The sequence below is a fragment of the Pristiophorus japonicus genome, chromosome 6 (genome assembly GCF_044704955.1).
Source record: "Pristiophorus japonicus isolate sPriJap1 chromosome 6, sPriJap1.hap1, whole genome shotgun sequence".
Classification (NCBI taxonomy): domain Eukaryota; kingdom Metazoa; phylum Chordata; class Chondrichthyes; family Pristiophoridae; genus Pristiophorus; species Pristiophorus japonicus.
Window position 1 is genome coordinate 123,544,323 of NC_091982.1, and position 18,133 is coordinate 123,562,455.

Below are 18,133 nucleotides of genomic sequence, written 5' to 3' on the forward strand. Positions count from 1 at the left end.
TGGACTCCTCATCTAGTTCAAGTTGTAAGTAGGCATTCATAAGACCCAACTTTGAGAAGATCTGACCACCTGTCAGTGTTGTGAACAAATCTTCTACATTTGGCAATGTGTTGGGAGATTACCCTCTAGAACCTGGCATACGGTTACTTTATAATCTCCACACATCCTTACCTTACCTTCGGACTTAGGTACACCAATGGGTGTAGCCCAATTACATAGACTATCTTAGAGATAATGTTCTAAGTCTCTAATTCTTGCTCAACTTTCTCCTTGAGTGCATATGGTATGGAATGTGGCTTGCAGTAAACCGATCTAGCGTCTTTCTATACCCTAACACTTACCTTGAAGCCTTGGATCGGACTGCCTGTTTCACAGAACACCTTTGGATAATTCTTGATGACATCATCCTTTGATGCCGATCTCGTTTCAACATGAAAAATCTCACTCCAATCTAGCTTCCGTGATCCCAACTAATTTCTTCCGAATAAGGCAGGCTTGTCTCCTGCCACTACTAATAGAGGCAAGCTCTGAAATTGATCCTTGTATTTCACTGGTACAGTGATATGACCTACCACAGGAATGTTCTCTCCTGAGTAGCCTTGCAGCTCTATCTTGCATTTCTCCAATGGGAAATAACGCAATTTGTCAAGGTATAGCAATTCTGGTACTACACTCACGGATGCACCAGTGTCAATTTCCATGTGTATCTTGGTTTCTGCAACATCTACGTGGATGATGATACTTTTTGAATTGCTGTTGGTTAACCTCGTGCTCCTGATGATGTGTAGCTCTAAAACCTCCTCGTCCTGTTGTTTTTATTCCATGCTATGTAATCTCTTGTGATTTCTACTTATAGCTTTGAAAGTTGATTTACTCTTCAGTCGGCATTCCTTCGCAAGATACCCAGTTTTCCTGCAGAAGAAACACTCTGCCTTCACATTTAGACAACTTTCAGTAATGTGTTTGTTGTCCCAGGCACCAATAGCATGACTTCAATGCTCTGTTACCCTTGGCAGTTGCTGAGACCTTGGGGCCCAACTGCCTTTTACTTTTAACCTGCAGGCGATTCACCTCGGTTGCCTGATGACTGGAAATGGTACGAAATTCTCGGGAATATTGGTTGGCCATATCCATTGACATAGCTGTCTGACAAGCTAAATCAAAAGTCAAGTTAGGAGTTATCAATAACTTTCTTCTGATCGCATCATTTTTCATTCCACAAACAAAGCGGTTACGCAATGCTTGGTCCTGAAAGTTTCCAAAATTACAGTGAATAGATAACTATTTTAATGCTAAAAAGTATTCATTGATATTTTCGTCGGTTAACTGATCTCGTATTGTGAAACGATAACTTTCAGCAATTTCCAGGGGTTTCATTAGGAGCTGCTTAAATGATGTGCCTTTTGGCTTGACAGGCACAGGCAATTTTTCAGGGTTTTATACATCTCGCGCCCTGCTTCAGTTGAGAAAATAGCCCGTTTTGTTTCCAACACCACCTGGTTATGGTTTTCATCATCGGGAATTTCGATGATACTATTTGCGGTGAAAAACATTTCTAGCCACTTCACATATGCTCCGAAACTTTCACGGTCACATTGACACTCCACCAAGTGCCCTATTATTCCCATAGGCATGGCCATCTCAACTCTGGCAGTTCAGCCAAGAGTGCTTGTAATTTACCATGATTTGTAGCTGTTAATCAAAATATAGAAGCTCTCAAAGTTTCTCTGTCAGTTGGCTGAATCATCCAGCAACAAAAATTTCAGCTTTGTCATAAGATTATCCCATTCTCATCACCAACGTTATGTTTTCAGCATGACCTCACAAACACACAGCTGTAAGATGGCTGATAAATTCAGGAAGCCTGTCAGCTGACCTGAACACATTTGTCTTGTAAACAGCACTGGCTGCAGTGCCACAGTAGTCCACTGGATGGAGCAATATATATTACAGGGTTGCTGGATAGTGGGAAGGGAGGAGGTAAAAGGGCAGGTGTTGCATTTAGTTATCCCAGAGCCTGATACACGGCTGCTGGGATTTGATTCAATAGAGAACAGATTGCTGCATAGCCTGTACCTGAAAGCATCCTCCCTGTGCAATGTCTGCACACTCCTGGCTGTAATTCAATCTTGTTAATCAGGGGCCTTCCTCACTTTGCAGAGGGAAAGTTCCCACAATCAGTGGCTCAAACACATGTTGTCAGAGAGGAAGTGCACCCATCCCCCCACACGCACAAGGAGGAAGCTCCTCAATTCCTCGGGAACACACCGGGGAGGCGGTGGGAGATGGAGACGTTGGAGGTGAGCTGCTGAGAACACATGGTAATAGAAGGGATCGGTCTCAGTCCAGTGAACTGTTACAGTCTCCTGACATTCACCTCAATTGTAAGCTCTTCTGTTGTTGTTCACTGACTTCCTGAAAGTCACATAAGAGTGGCCACCCCCCCTAAACCCTTCCCTTTGTAACCCTTGCAAGTGATGCACAGCCTGATGCCTGGTCTGAAGAGCAGGCTGGCAGCTCCAGAGTGAAGAGTCACTCACCTGACTCACCAACTCTGTCCTGGCACCTTCCTCATTGAAGCAGCAGCCCCGATACAGCACTCAGGTCACAGGGTGTAAGAGCTGGTGAGGCACCGAGCACCAGTGAGCAGGAGGGGCTGGGAGGGGAGGAGGGGCAGACAGCACTGCCTCAGCGGGAGGAGAAATGACTGCCTTGGGCTGAGGAGCCTGATTGCAGGGTCCCAGTGCCTAAGGGCTCAATGATCCTGGAGTATTGAAACCATGTGCTGCTGGGTCTGTTTCGGTGAATGTGCGAGGGTCTCATGCTCCAGGCTTGCAGCTTGGTCGCACTCTGGTGCTTTTATCCGTGAAGCCAGTGAAGATGTGAGTGAGCCAAAGACTTTCCATTGTAAGATCCAACTGTGATGTGTGTCCAATGGGTGAACAGCGTCAACAATGAACGAGCTGTATCGTGTGCAGACTTCACATGCTTCAGCAGGAAATGAGTAACAGGTTGTTCAGCAACACATTGTGGGATGGATACCTGGGACGTGAACCTGGCAACTGGTCCCATTTGGCAATCACCATGGAAACTGCCCTAAGGACATCTCCCGGTCTGTTCCCATATCTTGCAAGAATCATGGCCGCCTCCTCCAGCCCAACCTGTGGCCCTTCTGTGCCCCCAGGGAACGGGACCTGGAGAAGCGGCCCTGGGGAACCAGGCCCAGGGAACGGGCCTAGGAGAAGGGTCCCTGGACAATGGGCCGTGGGGAATGGGCCCCAGGGAACTGGGCCCAGGGGAAATGGGGAACGGGCCTTGATGCGCCCTGGGAAACCAGGCCTGGACTGATAAATGGGGCAGTTCTCCTACTTCAGTAACTATTGTGCCAGTCACAGTGCACTTCGCCCCAACATCTTGTCCCCAAAAGCATTTGGAGAGGCTCGTGTGCATTAAAATGTTTACAACCTTTTTAAAGGGCAAGACACTTTCTGCCCCCATTGGGAGGCAAACAATTACCTTAAAGTTGCTGCACCCTTTATAGTTCCCATCATTCCTCGTCATCTCTCCTTTAAGGGCTCCGACAAGTGATTCCCTTTCTCCCTCTTGTGATCACCGGTGCCAGGCCCTGGTTAGCTGGGACCTCACCACCCTGATTAACCTGAGACTGAGTCCGGAAGACCCAGTGAGACCAACACTCCTCCAACTGGTCACTTCCTATTCCGGCTTTAGCAACCTCTCACAGGGCCTGTTCGTAGATCTGAAATGGACACTGACAGCGAGACGATGCTCTTCCAATGTGAAAACATACAGGATATTACAGACTGGGAGAAATTGGATAGGATCTGGGTTTGTATCCAGGGCGTATCGTGAAGCTTAATTTGGTTCTCAAGGTAATTATACCAATTATTTTAATTTAACCTGCACAGCCACAGCCTGAGCAGCAGGAGTCATTCCAGCACGGGAAGGATTACCCCCCAACACTGAGCTACTGGACAGGACACAATTCAGTGTGATGCTAATGGCAACTTTATTTCATTGGTTCTCCCATTCCAATGGTCAAAACAATCACTGAAAACATAGCAAGAAATGAACTTTCAGAATTAGTCACACATATTACATTATACTGCAATTGTCTCTATACTATTACATTATACTGCAATTGTCTCTATACTATTACATTATACTGCACTTGTCTCGATACTATTAGATTATACTGCAATTATCTCTTTAATGTTAGATTACAATTGTCTCTGCACTATTAGATTTATTGCACTTGACTCCATACTATTAGATGATTCTGAAATTGGCTCTATCCTAGTAGATTACAGTATAATTAGCTCTGTTCCACATTACAACAGTGACTACACATCAAAAGTACTTCATTAGCTGTGAAGCTCTTTGGGACCTCCTGAGGTTGTGAACGGCACTATATAAATGCAAATCTTTCTTTCTATACCGCAATCGTAACTGAAGCATGACATCCTTGCAGTCTAACGAATCACCCAATGGTTGTACAAACTCTGTGTAATATTTTATCAGTCTTTCATTCAAAGAGACTGTTGGGGTAAAAAGACTTCTCCTCAAGATGGACTCCCTGATATAAGGAGTCGACACCTGCCTGTATTGTATAGCGACCACGGAACCATGCAGACAAAACCTCGGTTAATCGGCTTTATTCAAACCTGCTCGGGAAATGTTCCGATGGACATTTCAAAGTACAAGAGTGTGACAAACACAGTTATGTGATTTTTCGATTTGTGCGACCCGCCTACAAAACCACCGATTGGCCGACTGCTCAGACTGGTTCTGATTGGTTCCTCCACCTGTCCATCTCCCATGGTGTCACCCTTCTGGAATATGTTGAACTTTGTCTGTGTTTCTCATGAGCTGTTGATTGACCTTGCTTCCCAGGGTATGCTGTGAGATTCGGATGCTGTTAACAATCTATGTCCTTATTCTTTGTACTGAATGAGTGTTCCAAGGTTAATCCAATGAATGGTTCATTATCAGTCAGACTTCGCTTTTCCCCTCTTACTAGCCCAATGTAAATGAGTGTATGAGCGTGCTTTACATACATAAGCGAGTTTTACAAAATTACAATCCATACCGTAAGTCAGAGGAATTCCCTATTCCTCAAAACCTTCTAATTCCCTTTAACCTGATTCCATACCATTCCCTTAAGCTTTTTACTCAAGTGTACTTTTTACCCACTTACAATACAAAGCCGTGCTCTGGTCTGTTGTGAGTGTCTCACCATCAGTATTTCACTGCTCCAGGTGGTCCCAGCACTCTGGAGAAGTTCACCCTTTATAGTCCGATTGGGTGCAGTCACACTCACAGATGTTACAAGGATCAGGTAATGGGAACTGAAACAAAGCTATTTTCCCAAAACATTAGTAATTATTGATCATCTTCAATCAGTAGCCTGTCTGAAATCCGTGAGAGCTTTGAAAGATTCACTTTGGAGCATTGACATTTTTTTCACATGTTGCAGCTATAGCAGGGAAAGTGGGAGGGGGAGTTAAATCTGGCTCCAACTCTTTCCTTCCATTGTTGTGTTGTAGTTTCCAAGCCCTCCTCTGACAAGACAAGTGCTGATTCCGAAGGAGTGAGATCTTTAAATGTCAGCTTGAAACAGAATGCTCAACTCCAGCCCAGTGACCAGAATAGGATGTGTGATAATTAGGGGTGAACTTAGAGGGTTTCTCCCACTAGTTCACCATAACTTCACCGGAAGATCCGTGAGAACTCTGGAAAATGCTGCCGTCTTTTGATTGAGACGTTAAACTGAAGTCTCGTCTGGCTGTTCGTGAGGATGTAAAAGATCCTGTGGAAATATTTAAAGAGCAGGGGAGTTCTCCCAGTGTTTGCGACAACATTTATCCCTCAACCAGCCTCATTAAAATCTCATTAACTGGTCAATCATCTCATTAGCTGTTTTTGGGATCTTGCTGTGCACAAATTGGCTGCCGTATTTGCCTCCGTTAAACAGTGACTACACTGAATATAATTCATGGTCTGTGAAACAATTTGGGATGTCCTGACGATGTGGAAGATATCATATCCACATTACGTTTCTTTCTTGAAGTTTAGGAGCTCAATGTGTTGATGTTTTAGTGCAGTCCATTTAATCAGTCCCAAATGCAGCCTTCACCACTCTCTGTGCATTCTCCACAAGCTCATTCAGTGCATCACTCAGCAGCTTGTAGATCATTGCAAATGATGATCCTGCTCCAAAGATGGATCCAACGACTGGTACAAAGTCGAGGACGGCCTCAGCTACTGAAATGGCAACAACAACGGAACCCAGCAACACACTTCTCACCAGATCATCAGTTATTTCACCCACCAGGGCAGTTTTCAGTTCTGTTTTCAGAAACCCCAGAGGTTTCTGTGCCATGTCGGCCAGTCTTCGAAGAGAGGCATCATCCAGACCCAGATACTGACGGAAATATTGTATTCCTGCAATCATTATCCCAATTTTAAAGGCAAAGGACAGGCCAGGAATGGGCACTGCTCCCACTACTCCTGAAAGTGTTGCCAATATCCAGATTCTATTTTCTAACTCTTTTCTTTTATTCTCCACAATCTCCAACGTTGTGTTTGGAAGTGACAGCAAGAAAACATGCTTCTTTATATTCTCAAGATTATTTGCGAGGGTTTCCTTTAATGCTGGAAAGTCAAAGTCATTCAGTTTAAAGTTTGATATCAGGAAAACAGTGGGTAATGGAATCCCTGCCTTTTCTAAGTTGCTGACACAGTCATTCCTGATTTTGTCCAGTTGTTTATTTGTGTTAAAATCCACACACTCCTTTTTAAATGAATCGAGATCATTGTCAATTTTAGATCGAACAAAGTAGAAATTCGTCCCCAGCCGTTTAATCTCTTCGGCGAGTTTTACATCATTTTCTCTGAATCGACAGCCTGAGATAATGATGAAGAAATCATATATTTTAAAGTCCATTTCCCTCAGGTATTGATCCACTGGGAATATCACGCTGCCAATTCCTGGCAGGTTCCAGAAGCAAACATTAGGCAGGTTGGGATGTGGGTATGGGGCTGGCTCCATTGTGGTTTCACACATTCCAGTTTTAGCTGCTCCCTCACCATGGTCCCGAAGCCCCCTCATAGCATTGATGAAGGTGGATTTCCCTGCTCCTGTTTCTCCAGTCACGGCAATGTTAATCTCTGCGCTGTCTAATTTCTGTAACTTCATCTGTATCAGAGACACGGCTGCCTCCAGCCCGCCCGTTTCATAATCAGATTTCAGCTTGTTGAGCTCGTCCTGACTGAAGAATGTAGAGTTCGAAGACTGAGCCATCTGATCCCTGTCAGAAAGAATTCATATTTTACACTGCAAAATCTCTACAATCTGTGTGTGCCTTTCGTCAAAGCAAAGTACAAATAGTAATTTAAAACAGAAATTAAGCAGAATTAACAAAGCAACTGAAAGATGCACTAAGCTGAAAAATGAAAGGACTTGTAACCCTGTAACATCAGTGATCTCTCTAGCCCCATCTTTCAATCTTGCTCTCGATGGTCCTGATACATTTTTTTATTGATTCATAGGATGTGGGCATCATTCGCAAGGTCAGCATTTATTGCCCATCCCCAATAGTCCTTCAGAAGGAGGTGGTGAACCACCTTCTTGAAATGCTGCAGTCCATGTGATTTTGATGCAGCAACGATGAAGGCACAGCGATATATTTCCAAGTCAGGATGGTGTGTGACTTGGAGGGGAACGTGGAGGTGATGGTGTTCCCATGCACCTGCTGCCCTGGTCCTTCTAGGTGGTAGAGGTCGCGGGTTTCGGAGGTGCTGCTGAAGAAGCCTTGGCAAGTTGCTGCAGTGCATCTTGTAGATGGTACACACTGCAGCCACGGTGCGCCGGTGGTGGAGGGAGTGAATGTTGAAGGTGGTGGATCGCGTGCCAATCAAATGGGCTGCTTTCTCCTGGATAGTATTGAACTTCGAGTGTTGTTGGAGCTGCGCTCATCCAGGCAATTGGAAAGTATTCCATCACACACAATACTTGTGCCTTGTAGATGTGGAAAGGCTTTGGGGAGTCAGAAGGTGAGACACTCGCCATAGAATACCCAGCCTCTGACCTTCTCTTGTTGCCACTCTATTTTTGTGACTGGTCCAGTTAAGTTTCTGGTCAATGGTGACGCCCAGGTTGTTGATGGTGGGGAATTCGGTGATGGTAATGCCATTGAATGTCAAGGGGCGGTGGTTAGACTCTCGCTCGTTGAACATAATCATTGCCTGGCACTTGTGTGGCATGAATGTTACTTGCCACTTATCAGCCCAAATCCGAATGTTGTCCAGCTCTTGCTGCTATGGGCATGGACTGCTTCATTATCTGAGTTGTGAATGGCACTGAACACTGTGCATCCCCACATCAGCGAACATCCCCACTTCTGACCTTATGATGGAGCAGCTGAAGACTGTTGGGCCTAGGACACTGCCCTGAGGAACTCCTGCAGCGATGTCCTGGGGCTGGGATGATTGACCTCCATCCACCACAACCATCTTCCTTTGCGCTAGGTACTCCAGCCAGTGGAGATTTCCCCCCCCCCCCACCGATTCCCATTGACTTCAGTTTTACTACGGCTCCTTGGTGCCACACTTGGTCAAATGCTGCCTTGATGTCAAGGGCAGTCACTCTCACCTCACCTCTGGAATTCAGCTCTTTTGTCCATGTTGGGACCAAGGCTGTAATGAGGTCTGGAGCCGAGTGGTCCTGGCGGAACCCAAACTGAGCATCGGTGAGCAGGTTAGTGGTGAGCAAGTGCCACTTGATCGCACTGTTGACGACGCCTTCCATCACTTTGCTGATGATTGAGAGGAGACTGATGGGGCGGTAATTGGCCCGATTGGATTTGTCCTGCTTATTGTGGACAGGACATACCTGGGCAGTTTTCCACATTGTTGGATAGGTGTCAGTGTTGTAACTGTACTGGAACAGCTTGGCGAGAGGTGCGGTTAGTTCTGGAGCACGTCTTCAGCACGATAATCGAGATGTTGTCGGGGCCCATAGCCTTTGCTGTATCCATTACGCTCAGCTGTTTCTTGATATCACATGGAGTGAATTGAATTGGCTTAAGACTGGATTCTGGGATGCTTCAATCTCCAGGCGCCTCCAGTGCAGAACCAACCTCTATCATTGAATTACAGTATGTAGATGACGCTTTCATTTGTGCACACTCGGAGGCCGAACTCCAAACCATCATCCAGAAGGTTTACGGAAATAAAGGGCCTCCGCGAGCGGAGAGTTAGGCTGCTGCCCAGCGAATGCCCATGAAATGCTTTAAATAATTAATTAAATTCCATTTTGATTGATTTTAAATATGTGATGCTTTTTAAACAATGTATCTTAAGTGCTTGTGTGTTTTTGTGTGTATTCCATTCATACTTATGGTGATTGGATGTGTGACTCCAATGTCCATCGCCAAGAGTGGCTCGGTAGCACCACTACTGACCAAACTGACTGAGTCCTGAAGGACATAGCTGGCAGACTCGGCCTGTGGCAGGTGGTGAGAGAACCAACACGAGGGAAAAACCTACTTGACCTCGTCCTGACATATCTACCTGTCGCAGATGCATCTCTCCATGACAGCATTGTTCATCGCACTGTCATTGTGGAGACCAAGTCCTGTCTTCACACTGAGGACACCCTCCATCGTGTTGTGTGGTAGTCACTGTGCTGAATGGGACAGATTCAGAACAGATCTAGCAGCTCAAAACTGGGCATCCATGAGGCACTGCATCAGAAGCAGCAGAATTGTATTCCACCACAATCTCTAACCTCATGGCCCAGCATGTCCCTCACTCTCATCCTAGGCGGTCCCTCGAACGAGGATGACTTGTTTCCACACCAAAAGGGATGTGTTCACTGATGTTTCAATGGAAGATCCGATGTTCCAGTCCTGAACTCCAAGGGTGGAAGATGCCTGTGCGTGGATTTTTTTAACATGTTGTGACCGTTGCACATCAGCCACCACATGGGTTTGACAGAGCTAGGCCTTTATCCAGTGGCAAAAGTAAACAACGGGAGACCTGCTCTGCTGCATGGACCTAGTACGCACACATATCGCAGTGTGGGCTGGCCTGTGCTGTCCCTGGGCCCTCGGCTCTTCTGGGCCCCACACCCTCATTTGCCACACCTCCGTCACGATCTCTTGCTGCTCATCTGCCCCGACCTTCTCTCTCTCTTCCGCTGTGCCTGGGCCCCGCCGATGTTCCTGCCCACGCTCCAAATGGTGAAATGGGCCTTGATGACATCACCCAGTTGCCCACCTAGAAGTTGTTGCATACTTGGAACAGCTCACGCTGGAAGTTGTAGTGTTATGCACAGGATGTTGTAGGGCCCACGCTCCAGCTCTTTTATCCTCCCAACCTGCGGTGGTGTCCTCTCACAGGTCAAGGTGGCCCTCACTCAACCAAGCCAGGGGACCAACCCTGGTTCAATAAGAAGTGCAGAAGAGTATAACAGGAGCAGCACCAGGCGTACCTGGGGAAGCTGCAACACAGGACTACGTGCATGCTAACCAGTGGGCACAGCATGCTATAGACAGAGCTAAGTGATCCCACAATCAACAGATCAGACCAAAGCTCTGCAGTCCAGCCACATCCAGTCATGAATGTTGGAGGACCATGAAACAACTAACGGGAGGAGGAATCTCCATGAATATCCCCATCTTCAATAATGACAGAGCCCAGCACATGAGTGCAAAAGACAAGGCTGAAGCGTTTGCAACCATCTTCATCCAGAAGTGCCGAGTGGATGATCCATATCAGCCTCCTCCTAAGGTCCCCACCTTCACAGAAGCCAGTCTTCACCCAATTCGATTCACTCCACGTGATATCAAGAAACAGCTGAGCGCACTGGATACAGAAAAAGCTTTGGACCCTGACAATATCACGGCTATTGTGCTGAACACTTGTGCTCCCGAACTAGCCACGCATCTAGCCAAGCTCTTCCAGTACAGCTGCAGAACTGGGATCTACCCAACAATGTGGAAAATTGCCCAGGTATGTCCTGTCCACAAAAAGCAGGACAAATCCAATTCAGCCAATTACCGCCCCATTAGTTTACTCTCAAATCATCAGCAAAGTGATGGAAGGTGTCGTCGACAGTGCGATGAAGCGGCACTTGCTCACCAATGCTCAGCTTGGGTTCCGCCAGGACCACTCAGCTCCAGACCTCATTACAGCTTGGTCCCAACTTGGACAAACGAGATGAATTCCAGAGGTGAGGTGAGAGTGACTGCCCTCGACATCAAGGCAGCATTTGACAAAGTGTGGCATCAAAGAGCCCTCGTAAAAATGAAGTCAGTGGGAATCAGGGGGAAAACTCTCCACTGGCTGGAGTCATACCTAGCACAAAGGAAGATGGTTGTGGTTGTTAAAGGTCAATCATCTCAGCCTCAGGTCATCGCTGCGGGAGGTCCTCAGGGCAGTGTCCTTGGCCCAACCACCTTCAGTTGCTTCATCAATCATAAGGTGGGATGCTCGCTGATGTTTGCACAGTGTTCAGTGCAATAAGCATCTCCACAGATAATGAAGCAGTCCATGCCCACATGCAGCAAGACCTGGATGACACAAGCCAGGCAATGACCATCTCCAACAAGTGAGAGTCTAACCAGCGCCCCTGGACATTCAACGGCATTACCAATGTAATATATATAGCTCCACCTGTGGTCTCCTGTAGCGCTGCAGCCAGTGCTGTTTATAATAAAGGGAACAGGTCACCAGACTCTGTTGAGTTCTGGTATGTTCTGCCATCTTAAGGCTGTGTGTGTTTCTGTGAGTACTGAAAATATCACACTGGCGACGAAGATGGGTTTATCGGGGAAAAAAAAGCAGAAATCTTTGTTGGTGGAGGATTCAGCCAACCGACAGAGAAACTTTGAGAGCCTCTCTGTTTTGATTAACAGCTACAAATCCAAGATAAATTACAAGCACATTTGTCTGAACTATCAGTCCAGATGACGGTGCCTATGGGAATAATAGGGCATTTGGGGGAATTTCAACGCGACTGTGAAAGTTTCAGAGCATATTGACGTGGTAATGTAATGTATTGACGTGGATAGAGAACTGGTGGGCAGACAGGAAGCAGAGAGTCGGGATGAACGGGTCATTTTCAGAATGGCAGACAGTGACTAGTGGGGTGCCACAGGGCTCAGTGCTGGGACCCCAGCTATTTACAATATACATCAATGATTTAGATTAAGGAATTGAGGGTAATATCTCCAAGTTTGCAGATGACACTAAGCTGGGTGGCGGTGTGAGCTGTGAGGAGGTGCTAAGAGGCTGCAGGGTGATTTGGACAGATTAGGTGAGTGGGCAAATGCATGGTAGATGCAGTTTAATGTGGATAAATGTGAGGTTATTCACTTTGGTGGCATAAACAGGAAGGAAGACTATTATCTGAATGGCGGAAGGTTCGGAAAAGGGGAGGTGTAACGAGACCTGAGTGTCATGGTACATCAGTCATTGAAAATTGGCATGCAGGTACAGCAGGCAGTGAAGAAGGCAAATGGCATGTCACCTTACTCTGGTGAGTTCCGGTATGTTCTGCCATCTTAAGGTTGTGTGTGTTTCTGTGACCCCCTGAAAATATCACACCCACCATCAACCTCTTAGAGGTCACCATTGACCAGAAACTTAACTGGAACAGCCACATAAATACTGTGGCATGTCAGAGGCTGGGTATTCTGTGGTGAATGTCTCACCTCCTGACTCCCCAAAGCCTTTCCACCATCATCCTGACTTGGAAATAAGTCGCTGTTCCTTCATCGTCTCTGGGTCAAAATCCTGGAACTCCCTCCCTAACTGCACTGTGGGAGCACCTTCACCACACGGACTGCAGTAGTTCAAGAAGGTGGCTCACCACCATCTTCTCAAGGGCAATTAGGGATGGGCAATAAATGCTGGCCTTGTCAGTGACGCCCACATCCCATGAACGAATCCATATTGTTTTTGTCATGTATGTAACCACAATGTAACACCACTGTATTTCTGTATACTCTCAACTTAGATGCACACCTTGACCACAAGGGGTAAACTTGTGGGAGACACTCCTTATCTGATCACACAGGTATAAAAAGTGAGGTGCCACGCAGGGTCATCGTCTTGGAGTCCTGTGAATAAAGAGTTAAGGTCACAGAGTGACTTTGTCCCCAGAATGTGTCTCGTGTGGTTTCATACTGTAAAGTAAGGATTTTACATTGGCAACGAGAAACAGTAATTCACGGCCCATGAGAATGGCCACCGGTAGCACAGAATGGTACTGTGTTGGGGAAGACTGAGACGATTTTGTCGAGAGGCTTCAGCAAAGCTTCGCTACGAAAGAATGGCTGGGGGATGCAGCGGTCGACAAGCGAAGGGCTCATCTTTTGACCAGCTGCGGACCAAAGACTTATGCGCTCATGAAGGACTTACTAACACCCGAAAAGCCGGCGGACGAAACCTTTGAAGATCTTAGTAAATTGATCGGTGAGCACCTCAAACCGGCGAGTAGCATTCATATGGCCCGACACAGATTCTACACCCACCGACGTCGTGAAGGACAGAGCATACCGGACTTCATAGTGGACCTCCGGCATTTGGCCAGCCTCTATAAGTTCACAGATGCCTGCAGAGGGGAGATGCGAAGTGACTTCTTTATCGAGGGCATCGGTCATGCGGGAATTTTCCACAAATTAATTGAGACCAAGGATTTGACCTCAGAAGCGGCGGCGTTGATGGCTCAAACTTTCATGGCGGGGGAGGAAGAGACGAAAATAATATACGTGCGCAATTCTGCCTCTAACGCAGCGAATAATCAGGTAGTCAACATTATCAAAGCGACTCAGAGCCCCACAGGCAGTCAGGGGCAGTCCAACACTTCCCAGGCAGCAATAGACCCCAGAGTAGAACTTCAACAGAGGCAATGGCAGGTTGAACGGACATTCATGCCAGGATGGGGCCATTGACACCCACTAAAACGTACTTAAGAGATTTAAACGGGACAGTCAGCGCTGAGTGCCTGGCCATAGTCCCTTTGTTCCCAACAATGGAAACTTTAACTCATGCTGGAGATGTGGGGGGAAACACTCCACTAGATCGTGCAGATTTCAACAGTTTGTCTGCAGGAACTGCAATCTCAGTGGCCACTTAGCTCGAATGTGCAGGAAGCCTGCGACCAGACTAATATATGAGGCACATGGACCAGAAGAGGGTTCTTTGAAGCAGGATGACTTTTGGGGCAAATCGATGGACGCCGAGCTTCAGCGGGTCCATGCGGCGATTATTCACAGTTCATACACCAGAACGCCACCAATGATGAGGGTTTTATTAAACAGTATCCCTGTACGCATGGAGCTGGACACTGGGGCCAGCCAGTCACTCATGGGCGTTCAGCAATTTGAGAAGCTATGGCCACTTCAAGCCAGTAAACCCAAATTAGCACATATTGAGACACAATTATGGACTTACACTAAAGAAATCATTCCAGTGCTAGGCAGTGCAATCTTGGCTGTCACACACAATGGATTAGTGAATCGGCTGCTGCTCTGGATTGTCGCGGGCAATGGTCCCGCACTGTTGTGGAGGAGCTGGTTAGCTGAGATGAATTGGAAATGGGGGGATGTTCACGCAATGTCATCTGTGGAGCGAAGTTCGTGCTCACAAGTTGTACAACAATTCGATTCACTATTCCAACCTGGCGTCAGGACTTACAAAGGCACTAAAGTAGTAATACACATCACACCGGATGCCAGGCCAGTGCACCACAAATCCAGAGCGTTGCCGTATGTGATGCGGGAAAAGATCGAGAGCGAATTGGACCAGCTGTTGAGAGAGGGCATCATCTCTCCTGTTGAATTCAGTGACTGGGCAAGCCCCATCGTTCCCGTCCTAAAAGCGGATGGCTCTGTCAGGATCTGTGGTGACTACAAGGCCACCATCAATTGGGTGTCCCTACAAGATCAATACCCGCTCCCGAGAGCGGAGGACCTCCTCGCCACACTGGCAGGCGGCAAGCTGTTCACCAATTGGACCTCACTTCAGCCTATATGACCCAGGAACTGGCCGACGAATCTAAACTATGACCACCATCACCATGCACAAGGGACTGTTTGTTTATAACAGGTGCCCGTTTGGCATTCAGCGGCCGCAATTTTTCAACCAAACATGCTTAAATCCATTCCTGGAATGATTGTATTCCAGGACGACATTCTCATCACGGCTCGAGACACCGAGGAACACCTCCACAACCTGGAGGAGGTGCTACGCCGACTGGACCGGGCAGGCCTGCGACTCAAGAAGTCTAAATGTTTCTTCTTAGCTCCTGAGGTTGAGTTTCTGGACAGGAGGGTTGCTGCAGATGGGATTTGGCCCACTGAATCCAAAACAGAGGCGATTTTACAAGCACCCAGGCCCTGCAACACATCGGAACTGCATTCATTCCTGGGACTGTTGAACTGTTTTGGGAACTTTCTGCCGAACTTGAGCATGTTGTTGGAGCCGCTACACGTGCTCCTGCATAAGGGTTGTGATTGGTTTTGGGGGGACTGACAGGATCGGGCGGACTACTAGCCATTAACATCCCTGTTGTCAGACAGCAAGGCTATCAATGCCCATGTATCATCTCACGCTGGCTGCTTATGACTACTCACATCCGGCACCGGCCCAGCACTGAAAATTGCGCTGACGCACTCAGCAGGCTTCCACTGGCCAACACTGAGGGGGCAGCGGAGCAAAGCACCTAGATGGTCATGGCTGACGATGTCTTTGACAGCGCAGGCTCCCCCATCACAGCTCGCCAGATCAAAATCTGGACAAACAGAGATCCCCTCCTATCCCTGTTTAAGAAATGTGTCCTGACTGGGGATTGGGCGCCTGCACACGGAGCATGCCCTGAGGAGGTCAGACCGCTCCACAGATGGATGGTGAGCTCTCCATCCAAACCGACTGCCTACTATGGGGCAGCTGGGTAGTTATGCCCCAGAAGGGCAGGGAGGCATTCATCAGGGAACTCCACAGCGAGCACCCAGGCATTTTGCTGATGAAAGCCATCGCCCAGTCACACGTTTGGTGGCCTGGAATTGATTCAGACCTGGAACACTGTGTTCCCAGGTGCACGACGTGTGCCCAGCTGGGTAATAATGCCCCCAGGGAGGCCCCGCTCAGCCCGTGGGCCTGGCCCACAAGGCCATGGTCATGCATTCATGTTGACTACGCGGGCATGGGTAAGATGTTCCTTATTGTGGTAGATGCGTACTCGAAATGGATCGAGTGCATCATTCTGAATTCATGCACGTCATCCACCACCGTGGAAAGCCTACGTGCGATCTTTGCAACCCATGGCTTGCCGGACATCCTGGTTAGTGATAATGGTCCATGTTTCACAAGCTATGATTTCCGAGATTTTATGTCGGACAGTGGCATCAACCACGTCAGGACAGCGCTGTTCAAGCCGGCCTCCAATGGCCAGGCGGAATGTGCAGTCCAAATCATTCAGCAAGTTTTGCTCAGGATTCAAAGACCCTCCCTACAATGCCGCCTATCGCGTCTCCTGCTGGCCTATAGATCCCGACTGCACTCGCTCACGGGGGTCCCGCCCGCAGAGCTACTAATGAAATGGACACTCAAAACTTGGTTGTCCCTCATTCACCCAGTCCTGACCGACATAGTTGAGGGCAAGCGCAAGTCACAAAACGACTACCATGCCCGTAATTTGAAGGGTAGATGTGTAGAAATAAGTGATCCTGTATTTGTCCTCAATCACGCCATGGGGCCCAAATGGCTTGAGGGGACAGTAATTGAAAAAGAGGGGAACAGGGTCATCGTGGTAAAACTCAACAATTGTCAGATATGCCGTAAGCATCTGGACCAAGTAAAAAAAAGATTCAGCATCGACACAGAGGAACCTGAAGAAGACCATGAGATGGAGCTCACAACACCGCTGGTGAATGAGCAACAAGAGCAACCAGAAGAATGCACAGTCCCTGTGGTCAGCCCGGACAGGCCGGAATCACCACAGGTGACAGACACGCAGGTCAGTGTCCAACAACCAGAGCCCCAACTGCGGCGCTCCACGAGGGAGCGTAGACCACCTGAAAGACTAAACCTATGATCCTAATAAGACTTTGGGGAGGAAGGTGATGTCATGTATGTAACCACAACGTAACACCACTGTATTACTGTATACTCTCAACCTAGATGCACACCTTGACCACAAGGGGTGAACTTGTGAGAGACACTCCTTACCTGATCACACAGGTATAAAAAGGAAGGTCCCATGCAGGATCATCCTCTTTGGAGTCCTTAGAGTAAAGAGTTAAGGTCACAGAGTGACCTTGTCCCCAGAATGTGCCTCGTGTGGTTTCATGCTGTAGAGTAAGGACTTTAGAGTTTTGAAGGAATTGAACAGCGCACAGACATTCAACACTCAGAGACCTGTAGCTGGCCCTACCAGTGAGACAGGGGTGGTATTGGAGGTCCTTCACTGCCTGCAATCTCTGTTTTCTCTGTTTCTCTTCGGGTTCTGGATGTGTTTAAAACACAAACTCCTGAAATTAGGATGTTTCTGTGAGGGTTCGGCAGCTGCAAGAGGATCCTGTGAAAATGAAACTAAATGTGAAGGAAATGTCAACGGGCGGGACTTTGATGGGAATAGGGGAGGGCTGTATAACATGGGCAGGCAGTGAACTTTATTCCAACTGGAGGTGAAGTTCGAGACAGCAACAGAACAACTCACTGAAAACACGTCACACAACCTTCACCTGGAGCCGGGCTTCAGATACTTTTACTGAGAACAGAACAGGTTCAGCAGTGACTGGAAATTCTGAACTCAGGGTTTGTCTGTTGCTGTTTATCACCCAGGCAACAGGTCACTCAGTGAATTAGACAATTTCAGAATCTTGTGATCTGACTCGTAGCCTCAGATCTGTTGGATCGTGGGTGTTGTGTATTTTAACTCCATTTAGCCAGCATTGCTCCTTATCCCTAGAAACCAAAACCAAACAAACATCGATCAATCTCAGGCCTAACCTCCAATTGTCCACAGCATTTGGGCGCGTGTGTTCCAGATTTCCATTTGTGTTAAACAATGCTTCCTGATTTCGATCTGGAATAGCCTGGCTCT

General features: G+C 47.5%; 1 protein-coding gene across 1 annotated transcript; it reads right to left on the reverse strand.

The window, feature by feature from the left end:
* Window positions 1-5,973: 5,973 nt before the first annotated feature.
* LOC139265235 (interferon-inducible GTPase 5-like) lies at window positions 5,974-18,133 on the reverse strand. Its single transcript, XM_070882162.1, has 2 exons — window positions 18,040-18,133; window positions 5,974-7,328 (listed from the first exon to the last, which is right to left on the reverse strand). Exon 2 carries the CDS (start codon window positions 7,319-7,321, stop codon window positions 6,128-6,130), a length of 1,194 nt encoding a protein of 397 aa, XP_070738263.1. The 5' UTR covers window positions 7,322-7,328; window positions 18,040-18,133; the 3' UTR covers window positions 5,974-6,127.